General features: G+C 37.7%; 1 protein-coding gene across 11 annotated transcripts in view; it reads left to right on the forward strand.

The window, feature by feature from the left end:
- LOC120624500 (oxysterol-binding protein-related protein 3-like) overlaps positions 1-22,703 on the forward strand; it is a 53,410-nt gene extending 30,707 nt beyond the window's left edge. For 3 of the 11 annotated variants that reach the window (XM_039891166.1, XM_039891089.1, XM_039891107.1), the window contains exons 7-25: positions 272-361; positions 1,622-1,743; positions 2,618-2,755; positions 3,152-3,233; positions 4,550-4,585; positions 7,844-8,001; positions 9,003-9,099; positions 10,289-10,380; positions 11,436-11,555; positions 12,316-12,412; positions 13,118-13,305; positions 14,017-14,229; positions 15,479-15,649; positions 16,325-16,438; positions 17,155-17,299; positions 17,922-18,036; positions 19,318-19,440; positions 20,826-20,946; positions 22,509-22,703. In XM_039891166.1, coding sequence (XP_039747100.1) covers positions 272-361; positions 1,622-1,743; positions 2,618-2,755; positions 3,152-3,233; positions 4,550-4,585; positions 7,844-8,001; positions 9,003-9,099; positions 10,289-10,380; positions 11,436-11,555; positions 12,316-12,412; positions 13,118-13,305; positions 14,017-14,229; positions 15,479-15,649; positions 16,325-16,438; positions 17,155-17,299; positions 17,922-18,036; positions 19,318-19,440; positions 20,826-20,928 — 2,204 coding nt within the window. In that variant the 3' untranslated portion in view covers positions 20,929-20,946; positions 22,509-22,703. The remainder of the gene's footprint in view (positions 1-271; positions 362-1,621; positions 1,744-2,617; positions 2,756-3,151; positions 3,234-4,549; positions 4,586-7,843; positions 8,002-9,002; positions 9,100-10,288; positions 10,381-11,435; positions 11,556-12,315; positions 12,413-13,117; positions 13,306-14,016; positions 14,230-15,478; positions 15,650-16,324; positions 16,439-17,154; positions 17,300-17,921; positions 18,037-19,317; positions 19,441-20,825; positions 20,947-22,508) is intronic. The other 8 variants (XM_039891099.1, XM_039891123.1, XM_039891116.1 and 5 more) reach the window with 8 other exon arrangements.
- The last annotated feature ends 439 nt before the right edge of the window (positions 22,704-23,142 follow it).

Below are 23,142 nucleotides of genomic sequence, written 5' to 3' on the forward strand. Positions count from 1 at the left end.
CTTTCACAGAATATAAAACACGTCTTTATGCTGCAGATGTCTAACCTTGAGTTTCTTTACGCAAATATCATGGTTGATTGACTCAAGAGTCCTTAAGTTTTATTCAAGGATTCACATGCCACTATGAAAGTAATTCCAACTTATCTACCATTTCACATTTATCACATCTTTGTTTACCCTTTTATCAACGATGATATTCCCCGTGTACTTCACGCATTATTCCATTCTGTATCGTGTAGTGGGGGTACTGTACTTGCATGTTCTGTCCCAGGGCTAATTAGCCCCACGACGCCAGCTCGCGGGCCGCAGGCGGGCTTCGTGTCCGGCACGCCGGGCGGGCGTCTTGCCGGCTGGAGCATTGGTATGACAAATAGATTTATAAAAAAATTTAAAAAATATAGTTAAAATTGACGGACCAAGCTGATGGCGCTCACCTGGTGTTTACAAGAAAATTGCTGCGTATAAATGGAGCAGAACTTCGCAGGGCATGCGGTGAGCAAATCCTACAAAGTGCCGCTCTGTGACCTAGATGGGCACTCAGGTGTTTGTTCAACGTCAAATTTGTATGAAGCATGACAACACTGCAATAGAGCTCTCTGTTGTAGCATAAAATGAGAATGTACATTTAAATAATAGTGTTATTTCATCATCCCTTTTCATCATTCAATGTCTTACATACTTTTTATTCAACATGGTCCTTCGAGCCGGATATGAAAATGCGTTACGGCAAGGAATAGGGAATATTGTTTTGGGTTTTGCATGTGTTTGATCAAATCTCATATGAATCTTCTGCACTAGTATTGCTTGAATTTTTTTTTGCTATACAACATCCTATGGTTAGTTTTTCTTGGGTGTTTAGTAGTATACATAAATAGGATATACTACTTTATATTGCAGTTATCACCGTTAATTAGTTTACTATAGTGTTAATTTTTTTACGCATTTATGCATCTAAAGCCTTCTATAAATATATCATTTTTTTTTTTTTAAATAGTCACTGACGGGCACATGGACAGCGGTGACTAAAGGGCTCGTCAATAGGGTTGCCGTATGGCAACATTCAAATTCCAATACAAATAATAAAAACTTAAACTTTTATTACATCGTCTCGGACTTTTTCGACTGTGTTGCATGTCGCGTGACGGTCGGCCGCGGAGTTGAGATAAAGTGACAGGAACTCGTCAGAGCAGTCGAGGCTAATATGGCGGCGCCTATAGTTAACTTCAGCCGGCCGTGTAGTGTATAGTGATTTTTTGTACCCTCAATGGAATATTATGCCGAAAATTTTCAGTTAAATGTCTTAATTTGAAAAAAAGTCCACTTCTTTAATTATATAGATTTAATTTTTATATATTTAAATAAATGTTATTTAACTAGATCATGAGCTATAATATAACTTTCAATGTATTACATACCTTTTTTTCTAATAGTTAGTAGGTATTTTTTTTTCTTCAAACGTAGAATAAGGACAAAGATAATATTTTCAAAAGATAATAATCTTGTTACGCTAATGAAATCTAACGCGTGTACATAAGTACACACACGTTTTTTTTTTTATTATCATTTCGCGAGTCGGCACCATGTCGTGGATGTGGCGTGACGGTTGTGTTGTGTGGCGCAGAGTCGGGCGGGCCGCTGGACGGCGTGTCGCGGGAGCTGGGCCAGGCGCAACTGTCACTGCAGCAGTTACAGGGCTACCTGGACGCCTTGGAGCTACACCAGCAGGCCCATCACGACACCGATGTTAGTATGCACTGCTTCTACGCAACTACAGCTTTCCAGCGCTTACGATACGAATAGAGTGCCTGGTGCGAGCAGCGGCGTGCATTACATATATGTACAAATGCACTGCCTACCCTTAAAATTTCATATAACTCGAATAGGAAGAGGATGTTTTCAGGCTTTGTGCACGCCACTGAGTTCGAGACTTTCTACCTAAAGACTACGTTTTCTTACTCTTGTTATAATGTTTGACGACCTCTCTGGCGCAACGGTGAACGCTGTGAATTTAAGTAGGAGGTCCCGGGTTTGATTTCCGGCAAGCGCAATTTGAGAATTTATTATTTCTGATTTTTCTCTGGTCCAGTCAAAAAACCTTTAATTTAGAGATTTAGAGTGTCAAAGAGACAAAGGATACCAAGTACCGAACAACCGACTGGTTAATAATTACGCAATAACGGCAGAAAAGATTTCGTTTAAATTTACCATGCTTGTAGCCTTTGATATGGAAAAGAACATAGGCTTTCATCCCGATTCCTTAAGTAGTTCCCATGGAAAAATTTAAAATTGTTGCCGAGCTAAGCCGCGGGCAAACAACTTTGAAATTTGGTATGCTTGTCATCTACTATGCTATGCAAAAAGACATGTACTATCTATACCGATATCTGGAATAGTTGCCGTGGTAAGTTTTTATTTGTTTAACACACAAAACAGATCATGACATACGAAAAACAACCAATAAAAAATAAAAACTAGGCATTCTCCACCACATGCGTGTATAAATGCAGCCAATAGGATGGGAAGGACATACGTCCTTGGATATTTTCTTACGAAAAAAAAAAAAAAAAAAATTAAAAATTGTTAACGTAATAAATAAAATGCAATGTGTATATTGAAGCAGGTGTCACTGGAAGGCGCGTCACCAAACGTGAAGAAGGACCGCCGTAAGTTTGGACTACGCAAGAAGAAATCCAGCAACAAATGCGCGTCTGTTGAACTCGCCCCTCCTCATATGGACGCATCAAATTCTCACATGGTAAGGCAACATATATATATAGATTATTCAAAACTTAAACAATCAAATATAACTTGGTTTATAGGTGAAGGAAAACATCATGAGAGTTTTGCATAATGTGCTCAAAGGCGTGTAAGTCCACCAATGCACTAGGCCAGCGTGGTGGACTACAACTAAAACCTTCTCATTGTTGGAGGAATCCGACCACGTCCTTTTTGTAATAAGAGAGCTTTGCTATTAAGACAGGATTTTAACTAGCTCAGTTTAAGATCCCAAAAAAAAATACCATTGTAGGGTTTCATTTTTTTAACTAAAGGGGCACGGCAGTTATATTTAACCAAAACATACTTTAATTTGAAGCATAGTTAAACTCATGTTTTAAAACAGAACACTGGAATTTGACCTATCTTTTTGCAGGCTCTCTCAGCCTTAACTGCGCCGCCCTCCCCTGGGGGCGGGGCCTCGTCCATCCCAGCCTCCGCAGCATCGCTTCCTATCGGTGAGTGTTTTTCCATCTCTTTCAATCACATACTCCTAACTGTTATCTTCCTAGTCTGTCTTAGAGATTCTAGTGTGCCTGCTCTTTAAGTATATTTATATAAGCTGCAAGTTGAGTACAATACGAGATTTAAAAAAATACTTGTATGCAATGAGGATACTACTAAGTCATACAATTTTTTATTAAAGATATAATTTATAAACTAAAAACTTATTCTGACTTAAGTAATCTAGTTTTCCAGAAGGATTCGTTAAATTCATTGACCATTTGAGACTAATAAATAATAACTAATAAACGTACTACGACAATACACACATCGCCATCTAGCCCCAAAGTAAGCGTAGCTTGTGTTATGGATACCTAATGAATATTGTTATGAATATAATACACAAAAATACTTATAATATACAGATAAACACCCAGACACTGAAAAACATTCATGTTCACCACACAAACATTTTCCAGTTGTAGGAATCGAAACCACGGCCTTGGACTCAGGAAGTCGCTGCCAACTTCGCTAACCGAACATACACTTAAATCTTTCCACGCCCCTTGAACTAATAAGCGAAGCGACTCGTAATACTTCCGCTCGTATTGTACTGATCGTGCACCGGATTGATTTTAAGCTAGATTTTTTTTTCTAGCTGAATACCTAACCCTGAGAATAAATGCACTGAACAAAATTAAGTACACCTTTTAACAAGAATATCGAAAATGTGCTAGTTTATTTATAAATCGTGTGTTTTAAAAATTATGTTAATTGTATATTATTATTTTGTTTGAATAACATTATTGTTTTTGTAACTAAAGAGCTTTTTAATTTGTGTGCGTAACTTTCGAATGATATGTCTTCTCAAGGATTCTTCGAGATCGGTAAGTCGATGGCACGGCTGACCACCATTTTGATTTCATGTCAACATAAAATGGCGGCGATTCACGCACGAAATGCTATGCAATCAAATCGTGCTAACAACGGCTTCCAATAAATAATAATCACCGAATTTATCCTATTTGAATTATACAAACGAATATTGCAATAGAGGGAGAAGTAAATCTTGTCGGCCATTTTCTATTCATATAATTTCACAAAATGGCGTAGAGTCATGCACGAAAAGCTATGCCAATCAATCAAGCTGTCAGCTTTTAATGAGTAACTAAAATAACGCAAATTCTATAATGAATTTATTTTTTAACCAATAATTCTTATGCTAAAGTTGAAATCATATAATTTATTTATTTATTTTAACATCCGCCATGATTGAGAGAAGAATCGCAGTGCTATCTAACAAGCTCTTTTTTTCTTTTTAACTTTCCAGCATTTCTATCAACTTATCTGGCCTCTACTTTAGTTCGTAAGACTATATTACTTTTATTTTTATTTTGTTTATTTCATACCCTGCGTACATTATGTGCGGACATATAGATAAGTGCATGCTCTTTTGGATGGCATTAAATTGACTAGTAAATAGTAAAGCATTTAAGGAATGTTTATGATGTTTTTCATACATACAAACATCATTTCATAGATGGTTCTTGAAATATATAACTATCTGAAAATAATGATAACTGCTTAGCAGATATTACTTCATTTGGTTATAAATGTAAACGAAAATGTGACCTTGAAGTTCCTTCCTTTTCTACATTTAGTTGTTAAATCATAACACTTATCTTCAAATTGGTGTTCATTTAAAAACTGACAAGATTTCAAATTTAAAATCGTTCCTGCTTTAAAGAATTTAAAATTTATAACCTTATACCACAAGAACGGCTTAATTCAAGAAATCCCCAAGTCCAAATTACTTGATATGAACATTTTTATACTCGATTTTGTTATACAATAAAATGTTAACAGTACCAAAGCTATCCTTGTTTCATTTTTGTCCAATTTCAGTTTTGGTATGCCATGGAATATCTTGAATTACGTCAGCGGTTCCTAAACCTAATAAAAGAGCGCACTTACAAGTTTAGAAATTTGTCACGGCGCCCGCACCCTGACCTAGCTGGTTAGAATAGATAGATACTTGTTAGTCGGGTAGATAGGCGCAAAAAATTAAACATACATACTGAACAGGAATCTAAATAAAACTAAAAACAATACTATATAAAAAATAAAACTTCCCTAACCATGGCTGAGCTAAAATAAAACTACCCCAACAATGGCTGAGCTAGGCGATCAGACATTTTTTCAGTGTGGGACAAGCCCGTGAAACCGCTGCACTTCTTTACTTTCTGGGCACCCCAGGACTCCGCGGCGTCCACGTTGAGAAGCCCTGAATTAGGCCATCCAATTGATTACCATCGGTACCAAAAAACTTTTAGTTTAAGTAGACCTGACCACAAGAAAATATTGCGACCAAAATTGGGTTTATCATCATTATTATTTTTAAAAGTCTTAGTAATTATTAATGACCTGTAACCCGACCTGTAATAATCCGTGCCCAATTAAGATTTATACAAAAATGCTTATGTAATAACCCAAATATTTATTTAAATTTTATTCGGCAAATATTAATGGTAATAACCATTAGCGCAACCAGCAAAAAAAAACATAATTGTGTCATAAGTTCAAAACGCCCTTGTCACGGTTATCATAAAGTTTCCAGGTTATCTTAGATAAAGGCGGATCTGTTGATTATCTCAGTGCACCGTTGTCTCGCAAGATTTCTAACAGTAGTTTGTGATAAGTTGGTTACAAGATTCCGGTAAAATATGCCTGTATTATGCAATAAAGTGATGAAAAAACTCTGTTTATAAGTGATAACCTTCCCTCATGTTTCAGTCCCTTAAGAGATAGATTTTGTAATAATCTTTTCTTAGTTCCCCCACGTTATATAAGGAATTACTGAGAAAATTTAATGCTACTTGACTTAATCGGCTCAAGTTTAATATTGAAATTTTATTAATCAGTGTTTTGAATTTTAAACTTTAAATATCAGTAATCCAATGCCGTAACACTAAATAAGATAAAATGTCGAGTGACAGTGGGGGATTCATCGTGCCTATCGGAAAAGCACTATGCCTCTACATGTTGAGATTGTTGAGGCAGTGTGAGAAGCAATTTAAAAGTGAGTTGCCATAAACTTTCTGTGTTTGATTAGATTGTTGTAGTCATTTGGTATGGATTTGTTATTTCTTTTTATGTGTTGAATAGAAGCAGGCATTACTTTGCGGAATTTCATGATATACAATGAATATTAATCTTAATTTGTTATTATCCGCGAAAAGCAGGAAAATCTTTACAGTGTTGTTTATAATTTTTTCAATATTTTTGTCCAGACCTCACACATCTTCCGTAACATGCTTCGGTTCGGCACCAGAGCATCCTCAGGAGATGTTGACTTTGCAATAAATAATAGCGAAGTCCGACTTAGAGTCAAGCATGCGTAGATAGTACATTGCAGATTGCAGATGACCATTTGGGTCTATAAACTATAAAGATTTAAGAAATTACAAGTTACATTGTACTGATCTTTTCCTACTTCTCTCAGATAAAAAAGCAAATAATTATGCCTTAATATTCATTATAAACTTTTTTATATTAATTTTAAATTGTAAAAAGTAGGTGTATGTATTAGGTCAGGTCCAAAAACCGTCGTTTGTGTGTTAATCATACAAAAGACTCTTTACTAAAATTTTAAACACGTGAGGTCTGCACGGTAATTCTGGTCATTACCTCCAAAGATATTTTTCATGAGATATCCTTCGAGAAAAGATTAATAGTATTATATAGACAGACATTCATAAAAATTGATTGGCACATTATAAATATAATCATTATTTCGTATGCTTCAAGGACATTATCAGTCATATCAGTCACTGTACCTCGGCATGTATTTCGATAATTGCATGGTGTACCAGGATTATAATAGATGTCGTTGATTTTAGTAGCCAATTCCCAAAGTAGTATGATTAAAAGGGAGTATATTAAACACTTTGCTGAAAATAGCGTATATATTAAGGTTATAGACCAAACGGTTGAGTATGGAACATATGATAGATTTCATATTAATTTGTTTCCAGAACATTCACTAGACTCTAGTCAACCAAAGTTTTGATGAACCCAAATAACAAAAGTAGTGTTATCTTTTTGCCTTGTTTCTGTTAGAGAGGAACGGCATGGTTTTAGTCCTCTCGGTTTGTGCGTAATATTGGATTAGTACTAGTTAATACAGCTAAATAATATTTTGTCATTTATTTTAGGACTTGAGTTAAGTTTTCACACATTTTATTTTAAACTTACCTCGAAGTTTTGTGTTAGATTCCCCGGTCGCGTTAAGAATTATTAGGTGTTGGATTATTCTATTTAAAATGCTACAGCAACAACACGAATAATATAAATAAATAAATAAATAAATATAAAGTATAATTACTGACAATATCATCCAAAGTTTCAAGTTGTTTTGCAACACCCTGCTGATACGAAGGTCTGAGATGCGGTAAACCCTTTCGGTATTATGTTCTTGTACCTTTAAGGCAAGAGTAAATAAGCATTCTTTAGGCAAGCGCGCCCTATTCGTGATAATTCCCGTAAACTCTAAAATTATATACATACATGAATAAACGTAATTAATCTTTGTTACAATACCATAATGTTATGCGATCATTTACAGCATGTGCTGCCACCAGGCCTCAGTCATTACCCGGTGCGGAAGCACTCAACGCTCCTACAAGCCTATGCAGTCTAACTCCTGATCAGCAGTTGAGGGAAGACTTTACGGTGCTCGCTAAAGACCTTGTCTGCAGTCTTAAGAATGTCGTGGCTACATTGGTAAGCTATATGTTAGGGCTAAGCCATCATCATTAATTTAACCGATAGACGTCGTCTGCTGGTCTTTTGTAAAGACTCCGGCACTTCATTAACTTTGTATAGCACAACGTCTTTATAAACAGACCACCGGAATCTCACTTCTCAGAAAGTTGAGATGTGGCCTTAGATGGGACGCGCTGGCCTAGAATACGCCTTTTCACTTTTGTTTAAAAGGTACCCAGGTTCTAAGAATCAGGAAACAGAACTCTAAAGGGCATTCCATGCATATGAGAAAAGAATATTTACATTAATAAATATCTTTGTAAAGGTTTTTAGACATAAAGATAAAATAACTCACCCGATGTCTTACGGTGGGATGGTAAAAGGTTAAAGAGAGAACAAGACCGCACAGTTCCTCTCCTCGTTCGTGTAGTTTTGAACACTCTCCGAAATATATTCTGTAGAACACCAACCAACGGGCTAACTCACGACATTGATCAACACAGTGGAGTTTAGCTAAAAGTGGTCATTTTCGCCTTTAAGTCTCGTGGCTCGGCAATCCACAGCAATGGCGTGCATAGAGGGTTTGCACGGGATATGCAGATGATACCAAATAAAGAAAACCTCCAGTAAATGCTTTTTATAACACGTACTGGAGATTTTCTTCATTTCGATGTACAAACCCTCTATGCACGACACTGATCCGCAGCATCTTAACTGACCATCTGGTTTTGGCTAAGCCTCAAGTACTCCTTTAGCTTTTAGCTTTATATAAAGTAATTTTTTTGGCACTTCGTGCAGCTTTACCTAGAATTATCGCAATATTTGTACCCATAAGGTTCTCAAAGTTTGGTATTTAGCAGAGCGATCATAAAGACCACTAAAATACTCCATGCAAGACCGACCTTGGGATTGATAAACAGTAAACTTTTTGCACTCCATGCATCTTTACCTAGAATTTTGGCAACATTAGTATCCATGAGGTTCCCGGAGACAGTTTTCAAAGTAGTGCTCTCGTACAGGTACGGGAGCGCGGAAGGACGCGCGTGGAGTCCGAGGGTACTCCGCTGCTGACCGCTCTACGCACCGACCTGTCCTCTGCACTGCAACAAAACTCCGGTGAGTATATACGCACTTACACGCATGATCTACCCTTGCTGAAAACATAAACCCTTATGTCCGTTTTCATAACGACAGACAAGGCAAGTCAGTAAGGCCTAAGTCAGTAAGGCCTAATCAAAGAAGATTCCTAGGCATATATTTTTATTTCATCAATCTGTTTTAAGGCAACTAACCTAACCTAACCTAACTTGTCTATGATTCTTACCACAAGATGGTATTTTGCGTTTGTATTATCATAATTTTCATCTTTCGTAAGGATTTAACGTTATTAAAAAAAAGAGTATAAATGTTTTATCTGTCGAGTGACAATTTACGAGTTCCCAAAACATTATTTCATTCATTCACCGCTTAATCGGTGTCTTTATTTAAATAACGCCTAAAGTCGTTAGTCGCAGTTGCTTTTTTTATTTACGAATCACCCAAATCATTAGCATCCATTTAAACGGTTCCTAGATTTAGTGAAAACCCCAAAAAAAATAAGGAAATGTTTGATCTTCATGTTCGTAAAATTTCATCTCTCCATGGGAAATTGGTCGCTGAAGTTCCAGTGTCCAACTAATGCACGTCGACTATGGCCGATCTTACTATCTACAGTTCCTAAGTAATACTGGTTGCTACCGTAATGTGGCAAGTATAATCAATAACGCGTTACAACTAACTCCCGGTGAACAATCTAATCCAAGATCTTCAGATGGCAGATTAAATTGAGAGCGTTATCTTTATCTACAGCCAGTGGCGTGCACAGGGTTTTTTACTAGGCTATGCATAAAGAAAGAACAAGAAACAAAAGAAAAAGTTGTACAAAAATTTTAGGTAGGCAGTGCCCTTGTTCATGTATGAAGTGCACGCCACTGTCTACAGCGAAGGATTAGAGACCCACGGTTCTTCACGCCTTTGAGAACATTGTGAATAAGTCTCAAGTATACATTTCCTAACGATGTTTTGCTTCACCGTTGAAGCATGTGATATTTGCCGTGTGCCGGGAATCGAACTCCACCATCCCCCCGCCAAGGGAATCAATAGGTCATCACTAGGCCTGCCAACTAAAGATTCTAGATTATTTTGATTATAGATTTTGAGCGTAAGACGCCTTTGACCTTGCTGAGATCTCCACAGGCCAGAACGTGGTTTAAATAGATGGCAATAAGACTAATTATGCAATAAATATGTAAATAACAAGCGTTAGTGTGTCACCCAGAGCTGCGGTCCCGCCTGTCGCGCATACACGACGCTTCCGACCTCGCTGAGATCTCATCTATGGGGCACAACTCCGCACCGGTTAGTGTATTATATTTATAATGGACCATATATAATACTGTATAGAATTAGATGTATTATATTATTTAGTTACTATCAAAATACTAAAATCATAATTTTTTTTTGTATATTAGTGAGCCAATTACTCTGAACCCAAGTTAAAATAAAACAAGTTTTGAAAGCAAACACTTACTCTAAATTTTCATTATGAGCAATCCACTTCGAACGTTATACAAAACCCCAAGTTTTGGACCTTCATTTGATGTGTCGAAGTTTCTTGTCACGTTTGATTTTTAAGGCAGGAGTGCGACAAGAGATACATACACCTGCTAGGCAAGCCTTTTCTTCTCCTGTAAAATCTGATAGACCATATCATTGACTCGCCTTGTCTAAAATTCTATTGCAAAATATTTCTTGAACACAGATTTCGCCGCGGCCTCACTGTTAATTCGTCTTTTTTATTAAACATAATTATTATAATCCAAATAATAATTAGAGATTAACGAGTATATATGTGTGAGTATGCATGTGTGTTTGTATTGTTTTTTTTAATAGATTTAATGGAATTTTTTTATCATCATCATCTTCATCATCGGGTGCCATCTTCTTGAAATTGAAGTTTGGCTGTTAACAATCGGAAAGCCTCCCAATTAAGTTTCTTTAGATCTCATTGACAAAGTCCGGTCCATCCCCTTATTTCATCCAACCATTTGCGTCTCTGACTTCCTAGATTTTTTATGCATAGTTAAAAAAATATAAGCACTCCTTTCCTAAAAAGTGGTACAAAGTTTTTGGTTCAAGTATTAATATTTAGATATTTACATGATTTTATATATACAGGATGCAATGAATACGCAATCCCAACCATTTTTAGTATATGACAAACTTAAAACTTTGTTATTGCCACATAGTACCACGACATATAGTATTGTGTTAGAAGACTAACACCAATCAACTGTCCGTGTCTACATTATTAATCTCTGTACGTATTTCTACGCCAGTACGTACAATAAGCTATCCATTAGATGTACAACAATTATGGCCAATAGCCAAAATATCGATATAATGTTTAACAGAATCGTCCATTCCAACACTCTCTAAGCTACAGTTCGTCGTGTGTTTCCGCATCCGAATTCTTCGACGCGGAAGAGCATGAAGAGAACCACAAGCAGAATGAAATCTTGAACGCCGATGAGGTGAGAATCTTTTTAAATCGTCATTTATTTTAAGTCCCTAAATTAGATTGTAACGTTGACCTCTCTAGCGCAGTGGTCTCGAAGTCCATCCTCAACAGACTATCCACCATATCTACAAAACCGTGCCGAGCGATTAAGCGTTCCGATATGATCGAAAACCATTTGGGAACAAGGGTTTAATACAACTACTATACAGTATACACCTTAAAGATAGCCTCGCCTAGGTAAGACCTCATCATCATTTACCACCAGGTGAGATTGCAGCTAAAAGCTAACTCAAAAATGAAAAAAAATTATCGAAAATTTTGATTCTTAACCGTTCAAAATATTGCTTTTGAAATTCAGTAAATTGTTTTACTGAAATTAATAAGATTGCAGTCGAAAGCTAACGTTAGCCCAAAATAAAAGAAAACGTTAAAATTTTCACCCTGGATCTAAGCTCAAATCAGGTAAACCTATCGATAATATTAATAACGTTAAAAAAAATTAATTACAATGTCACAGTAGCATTAGCAGATAGGTTTATTACACAATTAACCCAATATTAATTATTATTGAATCGTTTGGTATACTTAATTGAGAATCTTTCTGAGAATAGGAACTAAACAACAGAAACTATCTGAAACAACGAAATATATCAGAATCGCGGGAACATAACAGTACTACACTGTAAAGATTAAAATAGTATAATTGATATTCCTTGATAATACAACCCAGTAATATCTTCTACTTACAATAACCTGGGTGGTTTCTATCACAGGCAGGCGTGATAGAACTAGATGGGGACTCTACCTCCGAAGCTGGATCGCTCAGCAGTGAAGATGGTTCCGCAAGCTCTGACAATTCCGATGCAGCGAGTGAGCATACATTTTCTTTTAAATTTTAAATCGTATCCAAAAACAACGAGATTTTTTTTTTGGGATATCTTCAAAATGATCGTATAAAACATTGATAAATCACGCAATTATTATTAGCAGTAGAGCTTTTGTGTCTGAATTCGTCCGGGGAAGTACTACCGCGAAGCTTATTTCTTCCGCAAAGCAGCATTACTGTGTTCAGATCAATATCGCCTAAGCTTCAAGATGTACACAAGGCGGCAATCTGTAGGACGTGTTCCTTGCATGCCCTGCGACGAGTTGCTCTGAATATAGGCGATGGTTTTCAACTTGTTATCAGGTGGGTGATGACCCAATAGTATGTTCTTTGGAGGATAGTCTTAAAACCTAACCAAGTAGATGTACTTGGTTAGGTTTTAAGACTATCCTCCAAAGAACATACTGTTCACTAACAATTGAACTTAAAACTAAGCATAACCGTAAGCATTCATAATTTGTTATTTTTAATTGATGACCTTAAGCTATTGGTTAGTCAATTATTACTGTACAAATTACAAAAAGAAAAACAATAATTAAAAGGGATTTTATTGTTTACTATATAAAGCTATATCCGAACCAAGGCATAACTACTTTTATTTGCGATTTCATAGGTATGTGTATAATGAAAAAAATGGATAGTCCACCAATGTATCTAGCTAGAATAAATGACATTGATACTTGTAACAGCAGAGCAGTCAACTCTTCGCCTTAACGAGAACGGGCCGAATACGTGGGTGCGTCGCACGCGTCTCCCGCACCCGCGGCCTTCCCCGGGCGGTCCGAGCCTGTGGAACCTGCTGTACAAGAACATTGGCAAGGACCTCAGCCAGATCTCCATGCCGGTCACCATCAACGAACCTCTCAATATGCTACAGGTTTGTGAGTCTCCCACAACCCGTAACTCCCTCTCCCAAAAGTGCCCAAAAAAAAAAATTGGTGAAAAGCTGGTGATACTTAGGAGAAGTCCATGATTTACAATGAACAACTTATTATACTCCACACTGACAAATCATAACCGACATATCATCTTCGGCCACCCATTAACAACCTACGACACGGAACAGGTCTCCTTTCAGTCTCAGAAGGGTTTAGGTCATAGTCCGCCACTCTGGCCAGTGGCGTGCATACAGGGTGCATACCCTGACATAAAATGGAGAAAATCTCCAGTACAAGTTTTACATGGGTAGGCTTTTTATAACTCTTAATATGCTTACCCTTAAGTTGTTTATAACTCTTATTGGAGATTAATTTCATTTTATATCATTTACCCGTTTAGGGCATACCCTGTGAATACCCTGTATGCTTTGCACTGACTCTAGCCAAGTGCAGATTAGTAGCTTCACACGCAGTCAACGCCGAGGTTTCCTCACGATGTTTTCCTTAACCGTTAATGCAAGTGATACTTAATTGCTTGAATTAAAAAGCCACATATGCAGCACACAGATTTGTTACATATGTGTTGATTAAGATTCGACTGTCATCTCAATATCTAAAAAGTTGTAAAAGTAGTATTCAGCAATAATTTTGTGTAAGGAAGATCAATTGTGTGAAAGTGTTTAACATCATTTTCCCATATTGTTTTACAGAGATTATGCGAAGAACTGGAATATTCCGAGCTACTAGACGCTGCGGCTAAAAGCGTAGATGCCGTTGACAGATGTGCGTTAGTTGCGGCGTTCGCAGTGAGTTCGTACGCAGCCGCGGCGCACCGAGCGGCGTCCAAGCCCTTCAACCCGTTACTAGCCGAGACGTACGAGTGTGTGCGAGCTGATAGGGCATTCAGATTTGTAGCTGAACAGGTGAGTTTTATTCTAACATATAGGCACCGCAATATTACTGACCATAATCTGAATATTGTCAATATTATTGCCTGTGAATATTATACAGATAGCTTGAATTTTGCGTTTCCCACAGATGTCTGAGGATATAAGAATTCTTTTGTCCCGTAATAAAATCACATAATAAATTAATTGCTTTTAAATCCCTTGGAAGTCCTAATTATCGAACCTCTGTAAAAATTAATTACCGATTACAAAATGTAAATGTACCAAAAGATTTTTTTTTATATTTTAATCTCTAAAATTTTAACTGTCTCATTTTAAAAGAAACACTACTACAACTACTTAGTGAATGAATTATATCAAAAGAATATAGCGTCAAAGACATCAATCGATACAATAAATGCAACGTAAAGTTATTAAATAAATAAATAAATATACTACAACAAAACACACATTGCCACCTAGCCCCAAAGTAAGCGTAGCTTGTGTTATGGGTACTAAGATAGCTGATGAATATTTTTATGAATATAATACACATAAATACTTATAATATACAGATAAACAACCACTGAAAAACATTCATGTTTATGACACAAACATTTTCCAGTTATGGGAATCATACCCACGGCCTTAGATTCAGAAAGCAGGATCGCTGCCTACTGCGCCAACAGGCTGTCAAATTTATAGTATCTCTGTAAATATGAATAGACAATAATATTATTATTATTGTTTCCTGTTAAATGAAGCATTACTAATACTTATAATACATGGTCGCTAGCTATGAGCCTTATAAGAAGACACTCAGCGGGCGATGGGGAGAGCTATGCTAGGAGTATCTCTACGTGATCAAATCAAAAAATGAGGAGATCCGTAGAAGAACTAGAGTTACCGACATAGCTCAGCGAGGCACATAGCTCGGAGAACAGATGGACGTCGGGGTCTTAAGGTGCTGGAATGGCAACCCCGCACCGGTAAACGCAGCGTAGGTCGGCCCCTAACGCGGTGGACAGATTACATTAGGCGAGTCGTTAGGAGCTGCTGGAGGAACGCGACCCAGGACCGGACGTCGATTGGTTGAAATGATGATGATGAATAAATTATATCAATAGAATACAGCGTCTAAATAAACAACCAACACAAACAAATGCAAAATAAAGTTCATTGCAGGTCCGAAAGAAGTTGTCACTGATAATGGTAATCAATTCGTTGATAAGTTACTCTAGTTGGTCATTCTTGATATTTACCTGTCTGTATTTCCCGTATCCAGGTCTCTCATCATCCGCCCATATCGGCGTGCCACGCGGAATCCCCGCGCTGGGTGTTTTGGCAGGAGGCGCGAATCAAGACCAAGTTCTGGGGCAAGTCCATGGAGTTCCAGCCGGCGGGCAGAGTCCATGTGAAACTCTTGACCACGGGAGACCATTATAGTTGGAACAAGGTAAATTTACGGTTATGTTTAGGAAATATGTAATTTACAATGTTTTATGAAAATAGCGGACAGTTTATTTTGCGGTTTGTCAGTAAAGTGTGGTTAAAGTTTTTTATACTAGATTGATAAAGTCAACACCAACAGAGTTGCATCGTCATATCATATGCTCTAATTGCAGAAATCCTTTGTGAAGATATAAAGATGCACGCCAAGACACACTACTCAATCGTTTTTTTTTATCTTGTCTTTGCTATGGAAGAGTTAGGTTTCCTGGCAAAGGTATTTTAATGCTTACTAGGAGGTCTCCACAAAATGTATAAACAATGTAAGAAACGAATATTATTTTTATTTTATTTATTTTTTAGAAATACACTTTATTGCACACAAATTGGTCAGGAACAAAAAAAATGAAATAATAATAAATTAACACAAACATTGGTCACGCAAAGGCGGTCTTATTGCTAAAGCAATCTCTTCCAAAATATCTTGACCCGTGAAGCTGAGTTTGTTGCGATTTATCTCAGTAGAATCTTGGTTTACGAACCGTTGGTAAATTTATTACAAACATACATTTTATAAGAGCCTGTAAGAAATGCTTCTTCAAATAAAGAAAAAGTTGAATTTAATTAAATATTTTAAGACAAGTTTCTTAAAATATAGTTGTATTAAATTTGTTGTTCATAGGTGACAACATGCGTGCACAATCTGTTCGGCGGGCAGCGGTGGGTGGATCAGTACGGCGATATGCATATCGCTTGCCAGGGGACCGATATCGGGTGCAAACTTAACTTTGTTAAGGTGTGTATTTCAAGATTCTGTGTGCAAAGTTTGGAAACCTTTTTATCTTATTTCAAGTTTTCGCTTTACCGCGACTCCAACTGATGTCAAGGGTCCACTCTATCTAAACGTTGCAATAGTTATTTGTTAAACTAATTACATTGCATTTCTTTTTAGCACAGATGCAAATAAAATACATTCGAAAAATGCAAAGAAACGACAGAAGAATGGAGAGAAAATCTTAATAGAAATTGTCACTTCGGATTACATTCTATGGGTCACAGATTAATCTAGTATGCGATAGTCTGTACAATCAGTACCCATTACCGGTCTCTACAGGACCAGGGTCTCGTCTCAGAATGAGAAGGGTTAGGAAGTAGTCCACCACACTGGCCAAGTGCGGATTGGTGGCCTTCACACGCCCTTGAGAAGATTATGGACAACTCTCAGGAGTTCAGGTTGCCTCACAATGTTATCAGACCGTCACAGTTAAAACAAGTGATAACTCTGAACTCTGAACTATCAACACAAAGCTATCTCTCAAAGCTATAAATATTAATATTATATTATATATCTTTATATCATATATTAATTGGCATGGCATTGGATGGTCTTAGCTCCCTCTCTCTTGTGACAGAAAAGGCATTTATTTGTGCGGTATGGGGACATTAATAAAGTGAGACTAATGTATTAGAATGAAGTACACAAAATGTCTGAAGTGAAATAATAATCCGCAGGCCAGCTCGTGGTCTAGCAGCAGGCACGAAGTGCGAGGCGCGGTCACCGAAGGTGGCAGCGGCACGCGGCTCCGCCTGGCGGGACGGTGGTCCGAGGCCTTGTACGCCGGTGACCCGCCCGCCGCCCGCTGCCTATGGAGGCCTGGTACGTATAAGTCAATATAATCAAAGCCTATACATCTATATTAAATATATGCAGCTCTCTTCTATAGCTGTCTCTTACGCATTTGTTTGCCTGGAAGAGATGGCTATGCATCGATAAGGCAGCCAAAATGGAGGCATTATCTTTTATATATTTTATTTTTTCATACGTTCATTCATTAATATGGTCAAAAACTCAGTCAAATATTTCTTTATTCACATAGGCGCATGAAAGGCACTTGTTCCGTATATGAAATGTATCAAAAGTGCAAGCCTAAATACTTAGTTTTTATTTTAATTTATATCAATTCTAATTTTCTGTCTAACACTGAAAAGGAATGTTTAAGTCACGAAACAAATGTTTATGTACAACGCGGTGCGGCGCGCACGTCCGCGATATATTCTGGAATATATCGTCGTATATATATACACATATATAGGTTTTACTATATGTGTCTTATGAATGCACATACGGTTCTATACAGTGATATTTATAAATAAAGAATTTCGCAAATAAATAAATTTAAAACGGAAAAATCTGTGTGCGGCTTTCACTTGAAATGGCTCCACTACTACTAAATATGATGATGATGATGATGATGATGATGATGATGATGGGTTCCCAGGCGCAATGCCCCCGGAGCACGAGCTGTACTACGGCTTCACGCGGTTCGCGATGGAGTTGAACGAAATGGAACCCGGCCTGCGGGACGCGCTGCCCCACACCGACACCAGGCTCAGGTGAGGTTAACCTAGGAATCGCATTAATCGAATGCCTAGTGATTTAGGTGATTCCTAGATAAAAAAAAACGTTGCACAAACTCTTATTTCATGTCTGACGGCGTTAGGTGCCGTCTAAAGTTACGACACTGATTCGGCGGATCGTAATGTTTAGGGGTATCGTAAACTGACACTTGACAGATGTCTTATAAAAAGATAAATTAGTTTTTTTTTTATAGCCATAAATCGAAACGAAAAATTGATATTAATGATAATACAAACACAAAATAACACAGCTTGTGACAAGAACCAAGGACAAGTTAGGTTATATGAGTTGCCTAGTGAAAATCTTTTGTGAAAAGTAAATGTATGCCTAGGCATCTTCTTTGGTTAGGCGTTACTTACTTAGGAATTGCCTTGTCAAAAGAGTTTGTGAATGTTTATTTTCTATGCGTAGGTTCAGTGAAAACTGGCATTGTTGATTTATAATAACTAAACGTTTTTCAACGCCAAATTTAGCAGTGATACATTGGTGAGCCGATTATCTGCTCTCCTTGCGGTACCTTTCCGAATAGCGAAATTTTTCTGCTGCAAGATTTCAGTCCAATCTCTGATCTAACGTAGCCAGGACTTTTTCTGTGACCAAAGATCATAATAAGTTGCTGGAGCTCACAACTCACGTGCCTTAGCAGATAAAACTCTACTGACCTTGATGGTGAGCAAAAGTTTGCGGTTTGGGTTGACGAGTCGTAGAAGTGCCACATTGGATACTTTGCGAGCCCAACTAATGGCCCCCATTCGTCTGAAGGCCCACATCTCAAATGTTTCTATAGATTCCTGAGATCTTTAAAAAATCCAGATCTCGAAATCGTATAGCAGTTACGGGCTAGATGTTACGACGCAATGCAATGTAAGCTAAGCATGGTGGTAAATCTTACAGAGCTGAAGAGTTTTTTTTGCTTGTTTACTCGAACGATCTCAGGAACTACTGGTCCTAATTGAAAAATTCTTCATTCTTGGATAGCCTTTTAATCACGCTAACACCGATAGGAGCATAGCACCAATAAAGAATGTAACAAAAATCGGGGGTATTTTCTCCTTTTGTGATCTTCCGCTGCGTGCGCTGCTCAAACTGTTAAAGTTTCGATAAGATCATGTATGGCAAACTTCTCGTTCCCCTTTAAAAGTTCCAAAGAGTAGGCTGCGACAGCATATGTCTTAGCTTTAAAGGTTGACTTATAGCGGACGAAGTCGCGAGGTACCGCTTGTGATAAAATAATCAATGATACGGCTGTCTCACAGGCCCGACCAACGCGCGTTAGAAGAGGGCGACGTGGACGCCGCGGAGCAGTTCAAGCATCAGCTAGAACAAGCGCAAAGGGAGAGAAGGCGGGACTGTACAGAGCACGTGCCCGCCTGGTTCCGGTGAGTGAGAGGCGTGAGAGCTTGAACTCCTTCTTCTCTTTTTGTGATTTCGTATGAAACGCGTATTTTTTTTATCCCACTACAAGGTAGCCCTTGACTGCAATCTCACCTGGTGCTATCTGATGATTCAGTCTAAGATGGTAGCGGTCTAACCTGTTAGGGAGTATGGTAGTCATAACCCTAATAGGTTTCTACGCGACGTAGCACCGGAACACTAAATCGCTTAGCGCCACGTCTTAATTGGTAGGATGGTAGCCCCACGACCAAAGCCTCCCACCAAACTAGACCAGAGAAAGTTCAGAAATTATAAATTCCCAAATTTTTCTATTCTAACTCACATTTAAGTATTTATGGTGTGCTAAAGTATATACATATTAGTATATTTATTTTTTATATTTATCTGTATGTAGTTATTAGTATGTATGGTTTTAACAGTGTACCCCACCTTTTTGAAGTTATACTTCTTTTGGCGCGATGGAAAAAAATGATGAGAGTGAATTTTTACGATGCGCGCGCGGGACACCTGAATTCTACATCGTAAAGTTAGTTCTAGGTGGCATAACTGATGACATAAATCGATAACTATGTTCAACTTGTATATTCTAGTATTTTATATTTAGAACACGTGTTTCGTAACAGTACAAACAGTCGCTGACAACCGCAACAGTAATGGCGTAGTCACCTGGAAAACAACTTTTTTTTTTCTTTTTAGTTTTCCTAATCCAAAGGTTACCTGGCAGAGATCTCTACTTAATTAAAGGCCAACCATCAAACATACTTCCGCATGTTTTACATTATTCATCATCATCACGTCAACCAATCGAGGTCCACTGCTGGGAATAGGTAAAGTGGGAGGCTTGTGTAAGGAGGTCCAGCGGTCTCGCTGCGACTCGCTTGATGTCGTCCGTCCACCTCGTCGGAGCTCTACCAGTATTAGAAAAGATTTGATATTTATGTACTGTAACATTACAATAAAACGCAATACTGACCCGCTAACACTAGATTGCGTTAGTTGTAGTTGCGTGAAATGTAAATCGCGCTAAAGAGATTTTTTCCCACTAGTACAAGACGGTGCCGCGGCCAACCATTGTCAATCCTGTATCGGTACCTGCCTGCAGTGATTCAGCTAACTCTTTACCCTCTGAGTCACTTGCCGGACGCTGTAGTTAGGAACCTTACTAGTGAAACCTGGAGGACGTGCTTCCAGCTTTTGCTTCCACTGCATGGGACACTGTTCTTGACTGTCAAGTAGTTCTAAGTGAATTCTAAATATAACTTTGTTCTTCACACGTGTCTTATTCCGTCACCCCGTCCCTTTAGTTTTGCTCCGTCATGTAGAATTTATTACAGTACAACTTTTAACACTATAAATGGACGGTCAACAGGAAGGTGCTCGAAGGCAGCGAGGAAATGTGGTCGTTCACGGGTGAATACTGGAAGGCGCGTGAGGCCGGCTTCCCGTCGCTGCAATCGCCGCGCCTCTGGTGACTGCGCCCTTTATTGCACGTAAGCTCCACCATCGTCGTATTATGATCCTAATTTATTTCCAACAGATGTCTTCAATGACGTATCCGTCAACGGCGACACCTGGGCTTTATCGTCTGGAGTGTGCACGGATATGACTAGCATAGCCAAATTTAGTTTTAAAGATTCTATTGCACGACCCGCAGTAAAGTTGACCGCTGTTATTATAGTAATATGTATAGGAAGGCTTAGGCCTAACCTTTTTGTTGTGGCGCTTATTTCCAACTGGACCACAGAATTATGAACATACAGAACCCTCATTCAGCCATTATTGCATGCAGTGCATTGTGTCCAAAAACAGTGGAAACGCCCTGCGCATGTCTCGCTTCACACCCGCGGAAATATTCGAGCTCACAAACTTTCACATTCCACATTTGATGGTAAACGTTCTTATTATGAAAATAAAGCGAAAAGCAGGAGAATCTGTATGGAGTAATTTATATATAATGTAGGGTACGTTGCCGAAGATTTGTTTGGCTATGAGTAAATTGAAGAAATTATAAATTCTAAATAAAACGCCTGCTTCTATACAATAGGTAAACTTTCAGAACATTAGAGGTAAAATAATTACTGTCAAATGCTAAATAGAATGAAGTGACTAACCGCCTGTTCAAGAAACACTACTAAAATGGAGTGGTTATTGAGGCTTCAATATTAGTCGTGTACACGGTTTCTGTATGTTCTTAATTCTATGAACTGGGCACAGGCCTCTTCTCTTATAGAAAAAAGCAAATAGGATCATAACGCTAAAATATTTGACCTTGACTCTTGACCATATAATAACTGACTTGATTACGCGACGGTTTATACGATGCAGTAAAATTTACTCGGCTAAAAAAAATTTGTCAAAATAACCTACAACAAAAAAAATCTGTACAACGTGTAAATGAAAATCAAAATATTACATAGGCTTTGGAGATACATTATTTACTGTTTCTGAAGACTTCTCTGAAACCGAAACCTAAAAGTTTTTGGGTAAACCACTGCCATAGATTTTACTGAAACTAAAATCAAGTCTCTCCTGTCACTTTAATAGGTACGTGTCGCGTAGCGTAGGTACTATGCGCGTGTCGGTCTTTTATCTTCAATAGTTAGAAGTCAGAAGTGACATTAACACAGATACACTTAATCTCAAGAACACTTAGAAAGTTTTGAATTAGTTTGTATGGAAACGCAAACATGCTTCTTTTGATTTAATTTTTTTTACAGGGTGATTCCTTATGAAATATACTTGTACACCTTTGAGCAGTACTTCTTCTAATTCGGTTACACGTTGTATATGTAGACTTTACTGTGTTTTTTTTTCTATTACTAAGTTATACTGATACTAGCGGTCCCCAGCGCCATCTATCGGGCTGATTTGTGAATCTAAACCATCCAGGGTGCCACCCAAACGTATACCAAAAAATTCATTCAAATCGGTCCAGCCGTATAGGAGGAGTTCAGTGACATACACACGCACACAAGAAATGTATATATAAAGATTAGAATATGTTTCACCGAGGAGTAGAGAGATTACTAACAATTTTTTTTTCTCTTTCCAGCCAATACCGCAGCGCGAGGTGCTCTGCTAGGTTGTGCTTTGATTAGCGTTGATAGCTTTACATTTAAAACTTTTTAAGCCTTCGTCGATAATTGTTTGTATTCTGCGATACACGTCATTGAGTAATAATGTACTTTGAACGCACGCCTATCATTAAATATATTTTTTTCTTACGCGTCTTATTATGTAAACAATGTTTTCAAACTCATTGGTGCATGTAAAGACAAATGTTTTAAAAAATAAAAACAAATAAAATAAAAGGAGATTTTATTCATAAGGATATATCTTTATTATAATTTAAATATTTTTAAAACATTTAAAAGTAATGAAAAGCTTGTTTACATAATAAGATAATTAAGAAAAATTAGAGTATAGGTGACAAAAATAACGTAACATAATTCGCAGGTTCCATTTTCTTGGGATTTGTGCAGTCTTTTGGCCTTATAAACACGCGGCATAACGTTGGAATAGCCATGCAGTGTTTGTTATGCTCTAGCAAATGAAAGGCTCTGTCAATTAAAGTGTAACTGTTCCGACGTTATGCCGCTTTGGTTTTTAATATCCTAAGAGTAGTTGGGAAACAATAGGACTTTAAACCTCGGTTACTTTTCGCACCAGTAAAGGGTAACAAGAGC

The sequence above is a fragment of the Pararge aegeria genome, chromosome 1 (assembly GCF_905163445.1).
Source record: "Pararge aegeria chromosome 1, ilParAegt1.1, whole genome shotgun sequence".
Taxonomy (NCBI): domain Eukaryota; kingdom Metazoa; phylum Arthropoda; class Insecta; order Lepidoptera; family Nymphalidae; genus Pararge; species Pararge aegeria.